Source organism: Anomaloglossus baeobatrachus, chromosome 3 (assembly GCF_048569485.1).
Source record: "Anomaloglossus baeobatrachus isolate aAnoBae1 chromosome 3, aAnoBae1.hap1, whole genome shotgun sequence".
Taxonomy (NCBI): domain Eukaryota; kingdom Metazoa; phylum Chordata; class Amphibia; order Anura; family Aromobatidae; genus Anomaloglossus; species Anomaloglossus baeobatrachus.
Genome location: NC_134355.1, coordinates 185423094 through 185441744, shown reverse-complemented (window position 1 = coordinate 185441744; position 18651 = coordinate 185423094). Strand labels below are relative to the sequence as shown.

Below are 18651 nucleotides of genomic sequence, written 5' to 3'. Positions count from 1 at the left end.
CCCTTCCAGTCTATAGATTTGACTTAAGAAAGCGCATTGGGAAAATGCAGTAAAACGCGTAAAAAAAACATGTGTTTGTTGATGCATTTGTGCCGCGGGTGTATTTTTTTGGGACAAAAACGCTGCTCTTTGTGGTCAAAAAAAGATGCAGTGTGTGAACATAGCCTAATACTTCTGGAAATCGCTGCATATGTGCCCCACACGTTCCTATCCTTAAACTGCTTTTTACTCGCAGAAATTGAAAAATATGCCGAACAAACCCGTTGGTGTTATCTTCAGATTCCAAAATACCACTTTGCAAGGACCGTACACTAAATGCACATCATTAATTGGCTGCAGTTTTATGTGCAGTGGTGTAGAAATAAAATTTGTGCACTTACGGTATGTAGACTCATGTATGTCATTGAATGACCCCCATGTACATGAATCATTTTATATCATTTGGCTATGTATAATCAGTCTACTTATTAACATGGAGAATGGTAGCCGATTGCTTGCTGGTGGAGTAATATTGACAGGGTATGCAAATACTACAGAGGTAAATGATGGAAAACATAGTTACAATAAAGGGTGTGTTTCCGTCCAATTATTAGTTATTTTGACAGTATTAGTTCCTTACATATTATACAGCCACAAATGTGGTACTGATGGGAACCCTAAAAATGTGGCTACGTGCCTTACTTCATTTGTGAAGTTTTGTATAATTGAATTATTGTTTAGTTCAGTGTTGCACAGATTTACATAATGCCAAAGGTTTGTTATTCAAGTTACGGAAGATTAGAAGTGAGAAAAATGTGATATAAGCATTTTCTGAAATGTTTTAAGTGTTGAGTTTTATTTCCGTTATATTTATTTTCTAGTTGTAGACTTTTATGACTGTTTCACGTATTTTGCTTATTGTATAAAAAAGAGGCTGAAATGCTTTATTTTTAAATAAATAGCATTAATGTCATTCTGATTGCTTCTGTCATCTTTTCAGATTACACAGGGATGCTCCTCACTACATGGCAGCTTTTCGATAGAAGAGTGTGTGCTTATGCTATAAATGTATGAGGTCCTGATGGGCAAAAAAAACAAAAACTGCTGGCATCTACAGGGATTTATTTTTGATTTTTTTTTTCCTTCACATTTGCAAAATCGATTAGAAAAAACACACAAGGATTACATTCTAAAAAGTTGCTACAAAGGAATTACAAATTATATAAAAAATGTTATCACAACATTTTAATATACAAACTTTATACGTTACTGTATAGATATCTTAGACCTGGGGAGGCTGATGTATGCACTTTGAAATTTCAAGTCAAAACATTTGTATAGAACTGCTAATAAAATCAGCATTTTCCAAGTCCACCTATAGCATGAGAGAGCTCATGAGTCTAACTATAATAATATTTTTATTTCTAGAGCACCAACAAATTCTACAGCACTTTACAACTTAGAGGGTACGTGTACAGACAATAAAGACATTACATAGTAACACGTAAATCATCAGATTACAAGAGCAATGAGGGCCTTGCTCACAAGCTTACAATCTGAGTAGTAATACTCCGCCCACATAGTCTGACTTGTATTGAGCAGTGTGAGATCTCAGCAGCAAGATGACAACTGTTTCAGACGTCAGTGATTCTGGTACGTATGTGCTAGTTTTTATACGTACCAGAATCACAGACATACGCAGACCCATTATAATCAATGGGTCTGTGCACACATTAATGTTTTTTCACTGACCGTGTCTCTGTGCAGCGTACATGCTTGTCCGTGATTGCCGCAAGGAGACATGTCCTTTTTTTCTGGCATCACTGATGTCCCACGGACCACACTATGGTGTGGTCCGTGAAACACGTTCCAGAAAAACACGGACATTTGAAAATAAAAAGCATTTTTAACTCCCCTTCTTCAGCGACACTCTCTCCAGCCTCTGCATGCTGCTGCTTCAGAGCCAGTTCATTACTGGCATGCATATTCATGTATGCAGGCACAGCCGACCCGGAAGTAGCTGCAGCGGGGACGGAAACACAGCAGAGCTGAAGAGTTCAACACCATGGACAGCAGGAGCGGGGACGGGTAAGTTTATCTCCATGTGCAATCAAGGATGACGGATCACGTCTCACGGATTGCACATGGACATCCCATGTGTGCTGTGAATCACGGCACACAGAGGGACATATGCGTTTTTAACCCGTCCATTTGTATTACGAGGTTAAGATTGTTTAAGGGCCTTTTCATGTAAGCAAAGGTCTCATAATTGCAGGAGTCTAAAATAACTGAACAGGAGACAGGCTGGTATACAGGTCTAGCATTAGGGAGAAGGGAGAACAAACTGAGCAATTTGACAGGGCTCCCCCTCTCCTAGGGGCCCCATCAGTTATATCCTGATGATAATACTGCTTTTGGATCTTTGTGACATTATGTCATGTGACCAAAGGTCTCTTAATTGCAGGTGTCTAAAGCTGAAGAGGAGACAGGCTGGTGTGGATAGATATACAGTCATGGCCAAAAGTTTTGAGAATGACACCAAAATTATATTTTCACATGATCTGTTGCCCTCTGGTTTTTAATTGTTTGTCTGATGTTTACATCACATACAGAAATATAATGCAATCATATTATGAGTACCAAAAGGTTATATTGACAGAATGAGTTAATGCAGCAAGTCAATATTTGCAGTGTTGACCCTTCTTCTTCAGGGCCTCTGCAATTCTCCCTGGCATGCTCTCAATCAACTTCTGGACCAAATCCTGACTGATAGCTGTCCATTCTTGCATAAGCAATGCTTGCATTTTGCCAGAATTTGTTTGTTTTTGTTTGTCCACCCGTCTCTTGATGATTACCCACAAGTTCTCAATGGGATTAAGATCTGGGGAGTTTCCAGGCCATGGACCCAAAATCTCTGTTTTGTTCCATGAGCCATTTAGTGATCACCTTTGCTTTATGGCAAGGTGCTCCATCATGCTGGAAAAGGCATTGTTGGGCGCCAAACTGCTCTTTGACAGTTGGGAGAAGTTGCTCTTGGAGGACATTCTGGCACCATTCTTTACTCATGGCTGTGTTTTTAGGCAAGACTGTAAGTGAGCCGATTCCCTTGGCTGAGAAGCAACCCCACACATGAATCGTTTCAGGATGCTTAACAGTTGGCATGAGACAAGACTGGTGGTAGCGCTCACCTCTTCTTCTCCAAATAAGCTGTTTTCCAGATGTCCCAAACAATCGAAAAGGGGATTCATCTGAGAAAATGACTTTACCCCAGTCCTCAGCAGTCCACTCCCTGTACCTTTTGCAGAATATCAGTTGGTCCCTGATGTTTTTTCTGGAGAGAAGTGGCTTCTTTGCTGCCCTCCTTGAAACCAGGCCTTGCTCAAGCAGTCTCCGCCTCACAGTGCGTGCAGAAGCACTCACACCAGCCTGCTGCCATTGCTGAGCTAGCTCGGCACTGCTGGTAGTCCGATCCCGCAGCTGAAACAGTTTTAAGATACGGTCCTGGCGTTTGCTGGTCCTTCTTGGGCGTTCTGGAGCCTTTTTGGCAACAATGGAAGCTCTCTCCTTGAAGTTCTTGATGATGCGATAGATTGTTGACTGAGGTGCAATCTTTGTAGCTGCGATACTCTTCCCTGTTAGGCCATTTTTGTGCAGAGCAATGATGGCTGCACGTGTTTCTTTAGAGATAACCATGGTTCACTGAAGAGAAACAATGATACCAAGCACCAGCCTCGTTTTAAAGTGTCCAGTGGTGTCATTCTTACTTAATCATGACTGATTGATCGCCAGCCCTGTCCTCATCAACACCCACACCTGTGTTAATGGAACAATCACTAAAACAATGTTAGCTGCTCTTTTTAAGGCAGGAATGCAATGATGTTGAAATGTGTTTTGGGGGTTGAAGTTCATTTTCTTAGCCAATATTGACTTTGCAAGTAATTGCTGTTAAGCTGATCACTCTTTATGACATTCTGGAGTATATGCAAATTGCCATTAGAAAAACTTAAGCAGTAGACTTTGTAAAAATTAATATTTGTAGCATTCTCAAAACTTTTGGCCATGACTGTAGGCTAGATAGATAATAGATAACTATCGATCCTCTAATGGATAGCTGGATAGATCCGAGTGCACGAAGAACCACCTGGAGCCACTGCTCAGGGGCCCTTGTCATGTTTGGGCATCCATGCAAAATACTTAGTCTGGGGGAAAATACTGAGCCTTGTAGTCCTGGTTTAGGAAGTCCGAATGGAATAAAAAGTTCAACCAACAGGATGTAGACTAAGTAAATGTTTTATTGTTAAAAAGTTGCTCAAAGGTAAAAAGAAAAAAAACACATGAAATGGGAGGTAGAGTCCATGGAACGCGTCTCCATCAGACATGATTGAACATGGTCACTGGTTGCAATATATATATACATTCAGATTCCAGGAAGTTTAAGGACTCGTGCACATGGTCAGTATTTGTTAAGTTTTTTACCTCCGTATTTGCAGCCAAAACCAGGAGTATAAAATACAGAAGTGGTGCCGGTGTTTCTATTATACTTTTCGCCTGATTGTTCCACTCCTGGTTTTGGCTACAAATACTGAGATAAAAAAACCTCCCCAAATACTGAACGTGTGCATGTGGCCTGATCCATGACTTCATGTTAAAGTTGTACGATACAAAAGTACAATAAAATGTGCAGAGGTAAAAACCAGAAGGTACAATAAAAACAGATATAAGGGTATATGACAATATTCAAAATAATAAAAGCGGAAAAGAGGTAAACATTAGACACGGCGCATTAAGAGGGAACATCTGTGAATGGACTGTTAAGGGCATGTGACCAGAATAGCAGCTCACATAGGGTGCAGCTGAGAGGAAGCCATTCTAATATAAAGAACCTAGTCCTAGACTAGTTACTATGGCAACCAGATACACTGCTATCCCTCTGTTCCAGTCTCCAGCATTTAGAGCATAAAAAAACCTAAGTGCTGCGGGAAAGATGGATTTCAGAGCGCTGGACGGCTGGGTACTTTTTTATAGTACTTTTGTATTGTTGAACTTTTACATGAGGTCAGGGGTGTCACTACCCTTAAACGTCCTTTCATCCGAATGTCTATATTGCAACCAGTTACTAGGTTCCATCATGCCTGATGAAAACACCAGTCCGGTGTTGAAACCCGCTGCATGAAGTCTTTGCTTCCCATTTCATGCCTTTTTCTTTTTTTGTTTTTTTAACCTTTGAGTAACTTTTTATCAGTAAAATACTTAGACTACATCATCTTGGATCCACTTTTCATTCCATCTGGACTTTCTCAAACAGTAGCGCCCAAGGCTCAGTATTTTTCCTCCGGACTTTATTTTGATAGATTTTCACATTACATACATCAGTCTCATCAGGCGTTAAGGGGGCTTTACACGCAACGACATTGCGAACGAGATGTCGTTGGGGTCACGGAATTCGTGACGCACATTTGGCCTCATTAGTGACGTCATTGCGTGTGAAACGCACAAACGACCGTTAACGATCAAAATTACTCACCTAATCGTTGACACCTCGTTCAAATCCCACATGTCGTTGCTGTTGCAGGACGCAGGTTGTTCGTCGTTCCTGCGGCATCACACATCGCTATGTGTGACACCACAGGAACAAGGAACATCACCGTACCTGCGGCCGCCCGTAATGAGGAAGGAAGGAGGTGGGTGGGATGTTCGGCCTGCTCATCTCCTCCGCTATTGGGCGGCCGATTAGTGACGCCACTGTGACGCCGAACGAACCGCCCCCTTAGAAAGGAGGCGGTTCGCCGGCCACAGCAACGTCACTAGGCAGGTAAGTACGTGTGACGGGTCCTAGCAATGTTGTGCGCCACTGGCAGCGATTTGCCCGTGACACACAACCGACGGGGGGCGGGTGCTTTCACCAGCGACATCGCTAGCGCTGTCGCTGCATGTAAAGCAGCCTTAAGAAAACAGATTTGTCAGATTTCACAATTCAAACTGCATACATTATTACACCGGTCTTTGTCCTATTAAGAGTTATATAGTATTTCTACATCATAATTTTGTCATTTACATAGTTAGGGTACATAGGGAGAAAAAAAGACCAAGGTCCATCTAGTTCAACCTTCCTCCACCAATTATACATTTTGCTACTAAATAATTTATAACCGACAATAGTTACATAGGTTGAAAAAAGACCTAGGTCCATCTAGAGGCACATACAGGTCATGCAAAGGCATATATAGTCTTTGAATTGTATGGTTTTACGTGTCAGGACATCATAATGATAGTAAAAAAAACCAAACCACTTTATAGTCCTTAGAAGGTATTAAATTTGGTTAAAAATGACCTCAGTTGAACAACAACACATGACTCCATGTTATTTATTTGGCAAAAATGTAGAAGCAGTGTGTCAAATATAGCTTGTAAAATCACATTTTGGCAGCAATAACTTGAAGTAATTATTTTCCATATGACTTTCAGTCTCAGACTTCTTTCTAGAAGAATTGCGACCCATTCTTCTGTACAAATGTTTATATTCATTGAGGATTATGGGCAGTCATTTATACAAAACTCTTACCTTAAGAAAATGGTCTACTACAAAGCATAGTGGCCACATAGATTTAAAGAAGGCTTTTTCTAAATTCCTTCTTTTTCCAATTCAGCTTGAGTGGCGCATTTGTTGTCCGCTCATCCCCATTAGGTGACCCGGGCTGCTGTAGCCTCTGATGTCATGTCAACTTCCAGAATTGGAAGTTGACCCAACATCACCGAGGGGGCACCCAGTCTCCTTGAGTGACTAGGCTGTTGGAGGAGTTTCATCACACGTCACAGCCCAGCATCTCATACGCTCTCACCTTCACTGCTTAATAGAGTGCCATTAACAGGCGAGATGCTGTGACGTGCGATGAAACTTAACCCTAGAACGCGCAACCATAGAAATATACCATAGAAAACAAGTGACCTAGCAGGCCTGCGAGGCCCCTAGGTATGCGTTCTAGGGTTCACCAGTCACTCAGGGAGACTGGGTCCCGCCTCGGTGATTCGGTGATGTAGGGTCAGCTTCCAATGCTGGAAGTTGACGTGACCTCACCAGACATTAGAGGCCGCAGCAGCCCAGGTCACGTGAAGTGGATGAGCGGACAGCGATAGCGCCGCTCACAGGCTAAATTGGAAAACAAAGGTATTTTGAAAAAAAACCTTTCCCTGCTTTAAATCAATGTGGCCACTAACCTCTTTAAGTTTGTTCCGCAACAACATTTCAGTTGGGTTGAGATCTGGGTTTGAGGCTGGGTAATTCAAACACCTTCATTCTTTTGTTCTTCAGCTATTTTAAGCAAATTTGCTGGCATGCTTGGGACCCATTGCCCTGTTATTTGTCCCAGTTCAAGCTTTTGGATAGATTGCTTCACATTGGACTCAAGTACTAAAATATACAGGTGCTCATGGTCAACTATCTACAAGGTGCCTAGGTCTTGTAACTGCAAAGCAAGCCAAAGCCATCACCCATCCACCACAATGCTTGACAGTTGATTTGAGGTGTTTGTGCCGATATACTCTCTTTGGTTTTCACCAAATGTAGTGCAGGGATTTATGGCCAAATATCTATAAGGACATTCTTTTAGGAGTCTTGTGGTTGTTTAGATGCAGCTTTGGAAAATTTAGCCATGCTGCTATGTTGTTTTTAGAAGGAAAAGGCTTTCTCTTGACAACCATTGTAAGCAAGCCATACTTTTTCAGTTGTATTTCTGATTCTACTGTCATGAACAGTTACCATGCTGAGGCCTTTAAGGTCTGAGCTGAAGTTCTTTGTTTTTTTTTTTTTAATTTGTCTGAGCATTATGCTGTCTAACCTTGAGGTAGAATTTGCCGTAACATCGACTCCTGGGAAGATTACCGGTCGTGAAAGTTCTTCATCTGTGAATAATCTCCATCACTATAGAATGATGGACTCTAAATCGGAATAACCTCATAACCTTTTCAGTTTGATTGGTAGCAACAATTGCTTTTCTAAGACCATTGCTCATATTTTTACTCCTTTTGCAATGTGTCAACACATGCTTGAATGCTCCAGACCAGCAAGCTACTAAAACTTCTTCTTTTATGAAATTCTTCTGACCAACAGACGACTGTGGTATTTGATTAGATTAGCAGCACTTAGCTGCTACTTACCCTTTTAATGCCTATGGATGTAATAAGGATGTACTTATTTTTTCATAAAGTTTGACTGCATTTTGGCCTAGTTTTTGGTAAATGACACTGTGTGTTGAATGTGTTGTTCATCTGAGGTTGTGTTTAACCTAATTTTTGGTAAAGGACCAGATTTTCAGATCTGAATTTGTGTTTTGAAACACGCATTTTCTGTACTTTAACTTTGTTAGTTTAGGAATTACTATTTCCTTACGGCTCCTGGATTTGTAACCAAATATTAACCAAATGCAATTTGTTTATATTGAATACAGAAGTATTGCTCTATTCCATTAATAGGTAGAATATCAGGGGAATGTAGCCAATAGAAATTTTAATTTCTTTTAGCTTCACTTATGGTCTTAGGAGTTTAAGTTGCTTGGATATATGACTGCTATAACACAAGTGCATTTAGCTTGTGCCGAGTAATATAATTCATACAGTTTATGTGAAGTAGTATTGGGGATATGTATTTAGCAATTGAGGTAATAATTCTGGGTTTTGAAGAAAAAAAAATGCTTTTGAGGTTTTGCTATATTGTTACTAGATTGTCATTGTATCCCATATGCTTGTATAAATACAAAAATGTATAAATGGTTAGTCTAGCATTTGATTTAGTTTCGAATATTCATTTTTGGGTTATCTTTGTCTCAAAAATTTGTACTTTAGTCATAATCTCATGTAATAATTGTTTTATGTCAGACCCCGATACTGTTATCCTTTACTGTTTGCTAGTAGAAAGAAATGGCAGCACTGTGATGATGAAATATATTCCAATATTTTTACCCAATTGAAATAGGGCTCCCAATAACAAAAAAAAAAAAAAAGTGAGTTGTTTCAGTAAATGGCCAATCTACTTCCATAGATATTACTAGAGCCACAGTGAATTCTATGGATTGTGGAAAATTGGCCATAAGGTGGCAATATTGCTAAATTTGGCAAATTTTTACATATACCTACTATGACTAACACATTGAGTCACATTTACTAAAACTATCTTGAAGAAAAAATTGTTGTCCATAGCAACCAAACAAAACTTTATTTTTTTATAATTGCTGTTAGTAAAATTAAATTTATATTGTGCTTACTATAGGCAACATAAGGTTTTCGTTTTAGACCGTTTATTCTGCCCCATTGCAATCCTGATACTTTGTCACCAATATCATGCAGCAGTAAAAGATAAATTGAAAGCCTCCACCCAAGATTGCAACCTGTGGACTTCGTGACTCACGAATGTAATTGTACCTTACAGGAACAAGGCTTTCATCATCGCATATAAGATATTGTTTGGATTGATAACGTGGCTGGACCAGGTTTAGATCCGTTTCTTCATATGATGGCACAAATCAGTCAGGCTAAATTTCAGATCCCAGTACTTGACACTGGAAGAACTCTATTGTATTGTTTAATGCATTGTGGTAAAATGAGTTTTAAAGGAATCTGTCTGTAGGATCCAATCTCCTAAGCCGTCTACATGGGCATGTAGGTCATGGGAAGTTGAATAATATGATACCTTTATTTGTGATCTGACGTCTTATTGCAGAGAAACTCACATTTTTATTAACACGTAAATGAGCTGTTATAATCTATGGGCTGAACACAGATGTGCATGAGAATCAGCCTACAGGGCTTATTTTACAAGAAAGTGGGTGTTGCCAGTGTGAGACATGTAATGACTACCAGTCTGTTCTCTTGATCTGTTAAGGTACTGTCACACATAACGAGATCGCTAGCGAGATCGCAGCTGAGTCACCGTTTTGGTGACGCAGTAGCGATCCCGTTAGCGATCTCGTTATGTGTGACACTTACCAGCGATCAGGCCCCTGCTGTGAGATCTCTAGTCGTTGCTGAATGGTCCAGGTCATTTTCTTCAAAGGCGATGTCCTGCTGGGTAGGACACATCGCTGTGTTTGACACTGTGACAAGGTCACAGTGACTGCTGAGATCGTTATACAGGTCGCTACTGCGACCTGTATCATTCCTGCATCGCTGGTAAGATCTGACTGTGTGACATCTCACCTGCGACCTCCCAGCAACTTACCTGCGATCCCTATCAGGTCGCATCGTTTTCGGGATCGCTGGTAAGTCGTTGTGTGTGACTGGGCCTTAAGTCTCATACTGTAATGCCCCCCTTCTTGTAAAATATGCTCAGGAGGTAGAATCTCGGTGAGATCTGTGTCCCGCTCATCTACATATTTAGAAAAATTTGGATTTCTCTGAAATAACAAAGCAGATTGCAGATACTAAGGTAATATTTTATTCAACCATATATGATCTACAATATCCATGGAGGAGGGTTGATCCTGCTGACAGATATATTTTGAAATAACAGTTAAAAAGGTATTATATTTTTTTTGCAAAAGTTCAGATCTCCATTTTCCCATTATAGACATGTATATAAATAGGTTAAGGCTGTATTTTTCTTTTTGTTTGATTTTTGTTCTTAATGTTGAATATTGGAATTATGAAGAGCCCCATCTGGGTTTGTATGAGGTGACATTACTACCCTTTTCTACCATTCCAGCCTAAGTCCGTCCCAAATGCTACTTGTGGAATTTGTCTGAAGGCTAAGGACGTCGCCAAGAAGACAAAATATGAAAGGCTGATACACTGCTCCCAGTGCGATAACAGTGGTAAGTCATGCATGACATGTAATTTTTTTGTAGCTGTCATCTGTGAAGCAGTACATTATCCTTAAAGGAGTTGCTCACTACTCAGACAACCCCATTTCAAACCCTATGTTTCCCCCCTATTAAAATAATAACACTGTTCTAGCGATGTCGGCACGGTCTTTCCTGGAGATCGCGTGACATAATCAGAGCGGTCTTCACTCTCTCCAACTTCAGACAAATCCGACATCCGGACTAAGCGAGATGCGGCTGCCTTATCACTTCTTCTGGGTATCATTTAAGTTCAAAGGAGAGGGGAGAGTGAAGCCAAAGCTGTTTGGCCATAGGGATCGCATGACATTATTATGTCACATGATCCCTGTAAGAGCCAGTGCTGAACAGCGCTGGAATAGCGCCGGCACCAGAAGTGAGAATACGAGTTATTATTTTTACTGGGGGAAACATCATTATTGAGAAGGGGTTGTCTGAGAAGTGGACAACCTCTTTTCACACTAAGATATGCTGCATATTAGGATGCTCAGTTTTAGGGCCCGTACCAATATTCAGAAGGGGTGTCCACAATAGTAGTCTTCTTGTTTCCAGAGTTTTGTTTGTTTTTTTTTTTTTCATTTTTCTTTTCCTTTTCTTAACTGCTGCTGCTGCTTTCATATAGGATACCTATTTCATAAGCATTAGTCCCTGTTAACATGCTATTGCCCTCCTCTGTACAGTAACATACATCTCCATAAGGTTCCACTGTAAAGAAAATAATTCTAAATTATACATATTATTTTATACTGTATTCAGTTAAAAATAAATGGTAAAGGGATATGCTAGTACTATGGCTAAAAGGACAATTTTATGGCCTCTATTAATGGTTAATGGAGCCCTATTGGTATGCTTAACAATACGTACATAATGGCATCATAACTAATTATTATAAAGCTGAAAAACCTTTTGTTCTATATTTTTTCTTCAGTTTGCTTCTAGTACATAAAAATAACAAATTCCGCTTTACTTGCCCTTGTTAGTGCAGCCTCTCTGCTGCTGCCTCCAGTATTTGCTGATAGGGCTGCAGTGGTGACGTCACGTTGAAATATTGTGACCACTGTAGCTTTTCACTGGGCTCAGAAGTCTACGCCTCTCCACATTGGTATCACTGCTGAGCCTAATGGATGGCTGCAGCTTTCACAAGATGTTGATGTGATGTCACTACTACAGCCAACCCAATAAAATCCCTTCTTAGTCAAGTATTGCTGTAAGCAAGATTTCAGGGAGATTTTGGAATCTAGAAATGCTTAGTGGAAAATGGGGGGGGGGAGGCGGCTACAGCCACTGCTCTCCATACAGAGCGGTGGCTGAACCTGCACTATTGCTGTCCCCCTGACTGAAACCTGAACACAGCTGGGAGGAATAAAGTTCTTTTCCTCCTGGCAATGCGGTATAATGTGCAGGTGCCAGGCAAGTTTCAAACACTATTAACCTACAGATTATCCCCATATCTGTTGGTTAGTGGCGTTTTTTCATGTGACAGTTTCCTTTGAAGCTTGAGATTTATTTTTTTTTCATCCAAGAATCTCTGATGAAACTGTTGGTAAAAGCTGACACTAACCAAACTCTAATGAAAAATCTTGATGAAACTCAGTGACCTTAATCTACGGTCACACTATTTTATTCTTTTCTTGTGCTTTTCTGAGATCACCGTAAATATGTGCGTTTAAAGGCCCCGTTACACGCAACGACGTATCTAACGATATATCGCCGGGGTCACGGATTCCATGACACACATCCGGCATCGTTAGCGACGTCGTTGCGTTTGACACAACGAGCGGCTTTTAACGATGGAAAATACTCACCAAATCGTCTATCGTTGACACGTCGTTCATTTTCAAAAAATCGTTGGTTGTTGAGGACGCAGGTTGTTCGTCGTTCCCGAGGCAGCACACATCGCTATGTGTGACACCTTGGGAATGACAAACTACAGCGTACCTATGTCCTCAACAAGCACCGAGGAGGGAGTGACCGAGATGCGGCTGCTCTCCGCCCCTCGCTGCTATTGGCGGCCCGCTCTGTGACGTCGCTGTGACGCCGAACGAACCTCCCCCTTTCAGGGGAGGTTGTTCAACGCCCACAGCAACGTCGTTAGGGAGGGCTGTACGTGTGACACGGACAAGATTGTGCACCACGGGCAGCGATTTGCCCGTGACGCACAAACCACGGGAGCAGGTGCCATCGCTAGCGATGTCGCTCCGTGTAAAGCCCCCTTTAGCCAGTTTTGGAAAATCGCAATTAAAAACGAAAAAATTAAAAATGCATCGGTAAACCATTATGCAAGCGCATAGTCTTAGGCCACATTTAGACGTATTTTTTTTGTCTGCAAAAAATGGTACCGCTGTCATCAATGTATGGCCTGTGAGTCTTTTTGTTACAAACGTTGTTTTCAATGTTTTCACGGATAAATAAATTACAAAGCTTCTACCACACTTTGCAATGTTAAACACCGACTGCATACAGATGTAGTCTCTGTGTTTCATCAATCCATAATAAGTACATGGTCTATCCATCAAAAAACATGGACAGAACAAGTAGGTGCAACACGGACGTCTGAATGAGGCTTAATTGCCTTTCTTGCATTTCAACATTTTTTTTTCTTGAAACACCTTTTAGGTTTTATTTTATGGAAGAGTAATTTATATTTAGCCCAAAATGGAGCCTAAAAATAAAAAAAGAACATGGTGGAGAGGACTGTATGTGGATTTCCAATTATCCATTTGCATCTCTAGGAAGCCCAGATACCAATCAGGGTGGTAGACCCCTTTATCATATGTTCTCTATTAATCTATGCAATAAAGAGGTTCCGCTTTGATCGGAGATTGCTTCATTCCAAGCTGTTACTCTGAAGCTGAATTGTTTTTCGTTGAGTACAGGACAACACAAGACGCAAGTAGGGCTCACTCTCTGTGGTTGCGTCTAATTTCGAGAGCACTTAATCAGAGGATCTATCACATCACCTATTTCTCTATACATAGTATACTGCCAGATTGTACAGAACTATAGAATGTTCTCTTTGCTAAGTTTATTTTTGTTAGAAATTGCTATCAAACTTTTTGGATTTCATATTAAATTGGTAACCTGTATTACAATTTTTCAGCTGGTTGCTGAAAGGGCTTCCTCTTAGGCTAGGTTTACACTAGCATATAAAAAAAATCAGCATAGTTTCAACCAGAAAACTCAAGCATTTTTTTTCTCCTCTAGCTTTTAGACACCAGCAGTTACTGTATTACAAATTATACAAATTAAATACAAATTTGCAAGACCAAACACCGTTTTCTATGTTAAAGAATTGGAATGGAGCTGTAAAATTCACATTCTGTATAGCTGATCCGATTTTTCTTGCACACAGTCTCATCTGACAAACGGAAGAAACTGGTGCATACTGCAAATGTTTTTACTCCACTTAGCTCCATGAAAAAAATGCTCTTCTGCACTGCCACATTGAGTAACACTAGTCTGTGTGCTGTCTGATGCTTGCTTTTCTCATGGACAGAACTTGGACCGAAAATCTGTTCCTGTAAACTTGGCTTTAAGACAAAGGCTACACTGAGAGTTCAAGATGTGATAGTTGTTGCAGCAGCTTCCAAATAGATTATTAAAAACAGAATATATATTGATTGCATATAACACATAAATACGCTTCTTTTTATACCGATACACTTGAAAGGGATTCTCTCCTTTTTATACGGCAATATGTACTTCATCCTGGAATTTATTAATACAAGATGGCTCTGATTCTTTGAGACTGACATTGCTGGCCTTGATGTTAGGGTGTGCTGCTGTCAGATGCTCCCAATTCATTAAAGGGGTTGTCTGCGATTTTTAACATTGATGAACCTATTCTTAGGGATGTCATCGATGTCTAATTGGTGAGTGCAACATTTGGTACCCCCGCTGATAAGCTGTACTCGGAGCCGCTGCTGGCAGAAACTGCTCGGTTGCAGAGCTGCACAGCAGGGCACATGTGCATGTCCTGATGGCAGCCACTATTTTCTTGACACAGCTGTGCTGTGCAGCTCTGCAACTGGTGGTGGTGGTGGCAGCAGCACTAGAAACAGACGATCGGTGGAGTTGTTGGGCGTCATACTGATCAGGCATTGATGACCTATCCCCAAAATGTAGCACAGCTCAAAATACATGTAGAAAAATAACAGCGTGAGATTTCAGAAATCTCATAGATTTTGGTGATACAGTAAATCCCCGCAAATTTTATGCACAAAATACACAGCAAATCCGCCACATATAAATATACCCTTAGGGTTCTGCTTGATTAAAACTTAGGCTGCATTCACACGCAGTTTTACACTACAACAGCTCTGTGCCTCTGCTGCATTTCCACTGTTTCCCTGCACAATCCTGTAATCTTGCAGCGAATAGCTGTTTCACTGGCTAGACCGCACAGCCTGCCATCCTGGCCATTTGCAAATATAACTGCTCTTTTCCTGCAAGATTAAAGGGAATGTGACACCAGGTTTTTATCACAAAATTTGAGATTAGCAAGAGATTTCTCACTAGTAACCTGCTGCTATGATTCCTGACCTCTGTATAACGCACACCCCACCAATGATGTGACAGCTTTCTGTGTACACTATGCATAAGCAGAGAGCTGCCAGTCAGTGGTGTGTGGTTGGGGTGATACAGAGCTCAGCATTCAGTGAACTTGTAGATCTGCAGCAGAGAAACCGGCTATTTTTATCAAAACTGCTGCAAGCAGACAAGAGACACATCGCTGGAATCAGGGTCTTTGCCCCTATTTCATGCTGCTCCCAGATGGCGCAGCAAAGACCAGGTAACAAATTCCCATTAATAGGAAGTGTCAGAACAGAATGACTGTTCAAACCAAGTACAGGCGCTCGTTCATCATGGTGGGGCCGATCATTTAAATACACCTGCCCAGTGTGAACGCAGCCTCAGTAGTCGGGCAGTGTAGTAAAGCCATATGTTGTTTCACTGCAAATTACTGTGGTTTTAATGAGTCACTTATATTTGTCTCTAAACTGCAGTTTGAAGTAAAACTATATGGTTCTTTCTGTGCAACAAGAACTGCTACATGTGATTACACCCTCTAAAGCCCGCTTTACACGCTACAATATATTTTACGATGTGTCGGCGGGGTCACGTCGGAAGTGATGCACATCCGGCATTGTAAGGTATATTGCAGTGTGTGACGGGTACGTGCGATTGAACGTTAAAACGTTCATCGCATACACATCGTACCTTTCTCTAGAATTGCACGTCAGATTGTTCATCGTACCCGGGGTAGCGCACATTGCAGTGTGTGACACCCCGGGAACGATGAACAGATCTTACCTACGTCCTGCGGCTCCCGGCCCACAATGCGGAAGGAAGGAGGTGGGCGAGATATTTACGTCCCATTCAGCTCTGCCCCTCTGCTTCTATTGGCCGGCTGCCGCGTGACGTTGATGTGACACCGAACGTCCCTCCCACTCCAGGAAGTGGACTTTCGCCGCCCACATCGAGGTCGTATGGAAGGTAAGTACGTGTGACGGGGGTTAATCGTTTGTGTGGCATGTTCAACAAATTGAACGTGCTGCACATACGATGGGGGCGTTGCAAATCGCATACGATATCGTATGTGAAATTGCAACTTGTAAAGCAGGCTTAAAGGCATATGAATGGGAGTTTTTTTTTATCTCATGTTTTGGATGCACAAGATGTTGTCTTTTGTGGTTTCCAAAAAATTCTTCATTTTTGAGATATAAAGATGGCCAACTCCAAATTGTGTTGTTTGTTTTTCCATAGGTCATCCTTCATGCTTGGATATGTCACCTGATCTAGTTGCGGTAATAAAGAAATACCCATGGCAATGTATGGAGTGTAAAACTTGTATTATATGTGGACAGCCACACCATGAAGAGGAAATGATGTTCTGTGACCGCTGTGACCGTGGCTACCATACATTTTGTGTTGGTCTTGGTGCTCTTCCCTCAGGTATGTTTCTGTTTGTATTTTATGTTTTAACCTGATCTATGCTAGACTTTTTCATTAAGATCTGAAAGGATGCTTCCAGTTTATAGTTGAGTGACACAGTAGACATTGCTTTTTGCCTTCCCACAGGAGCTATCCAGATGCCAGAGCTCTCTGACCGCTGTTTACTCCAATTGCCCATTGTGAATACATGCCGAATAGAGGTCGGTTGGACTTTAGAGAGTTTGTTTGGATGTTGTTCCCAATCCGTCCTGATATATGGGGCGCTGACTGCTGGAGCAGATGTGCCTTCGCTCCATTCATTCCTTATGATCCTGGGCATATTTAAATAAATCTAATAAAAATATTTTATACTGTTTTATACAGCAACAATACAAATATTTTAAAGCACCATAACAGTGATAAAATAATCTAACTCTCCTTTTCCACCGACCCTGCGCTGGAAAGTGACTAATCGGCAGCACCAGTGTTTCATTGAGCGTGCCAGAGGTCACTCTTCATTGCATCTCTATGTGATCCCCGTTCTGAGGCTGTGATGTAGCTTCTGACTTTTGGCCAGTCAGAAGCAATAGGCACAAGATGGCGCCATGGCACTGGAGCGGCGTCTGTAAAGTATGAAAACGCTGGTCAATGCGTATAAGACCGGGGCAGTGGGCTTACATTTAACACTAGAACTACTGGACTCGTGACACCTATATAGAAATACATGGTGCAAAGTAGTCAAAATGACTACCTCAGTAGTTCTAGTGTTAAAGCACCACTCCAGTGGTGGAAAAAACAAAAATGCTATACTGGTGCTTAACATGATACCAGAAATCCTCTTTAAAAATGTAATACTTTATATTACATTACAGAGCACAATATTTTTTCTTATATACCACCACCTTCACATACTATTGCATATATTACCTAAAGTGGGCAATTCGACCTCTTAAGGGGTTGTCCACTACTTGGACAATCCTCTCTCTTTTCCCACGTTTAACCCCATTAAAATAAAAAGGCTTCTACTTTCCTTCCATGCTGGCACTGCTACAGGAGTGCTGGTGATCGTGTTCCCAGGGCTCACATGAGGTTGTAACGTTGCACCCAATCACCACCGGCTTCGCTCTCCCCGATTTCTGACAAATGATTTATCAACAGGAAGCTCTCACTTCCTTCCTGTCCGCGTCGGGAGCAGAGTACAAGGTATTTTATTTTAATAGAGCCAAACATGGGGAATGAGAAGGGGTTGTCCAAGTAGTAGACAGCTTCTTTAAGAGATTGTACAAATGAGAGGTTTGGTTTCACAGTAATATAACCGACATACAAGCTTGCTCTAGAACTCATGCTCCGGTGGTCTGCACAGGGACAGGATCCATTGATGTCTCTTCTTCAGTCGTCTGACTACTGCAGCCAATCACAGCTCTCAACAGTAACATGAATGGAATCGTGCATCATTGTTTGTGCCTCTGGTGAATATTGTCAATCATGGGCCTCATTGGTCAAATAATGCGATCGCTTCTCGTCCCTTGCCAACACTGGAACATCTGTGCATATGCCTGACTTTTTTTTTAAGACAATTCTGCCATTTTATTTTGTGGCCGGACAACCCCATTAATAGTTTAAAGACAGTAAAATACATATTTATTTTATTCGACACAATCTTGCTTTATATGGCACGTGGCCATTTCTTCAAAGTGGCAACTTTCTTTTTCTGAACTCCAGCCTGCCACGAGTCTCCACTATATATAATTCAGCTAGTATTACATAATGTAGAAAAAAAATTATCTGGAAAATCATGGAATAGAATTAGGTCATGTGACTGTAGAATCACCCCCTGGGAAATACATAGTTTTAGGTTCTCTGAAGGAATTCACCATCTTTCTCAATAGGTGTTCCTCTGTGATGCTTT

General features: G+C 41.2%; 1 protein-coding gene across 3 annotated transcripts in view; it reads left to right on the top strand.

Annotated features, from left to right (window-relative positions):
* Positions 1–18651, top strand: part of PHF10 (PHD finger protein 10) — a 129884-nt gene that overhangs the window by 106766 nt on the left and 4467 nt on the right. For all 3 annotated transcript variants that reach the window (XM_075339625.1, XM_075339623.1, XM_075339624.1), the window contains 2 exons: positions 10673–10781; positions 16575–16763. In XM_075339625.1, coding sequence (XP_075195740.1) covers positions 10673–10781; positions 16575–16763 — 298 coding nt within the window. The remainder of the gene's footprint in view (positions 1–10672; positions 10782–16574; positions 16764–18651) is intronic.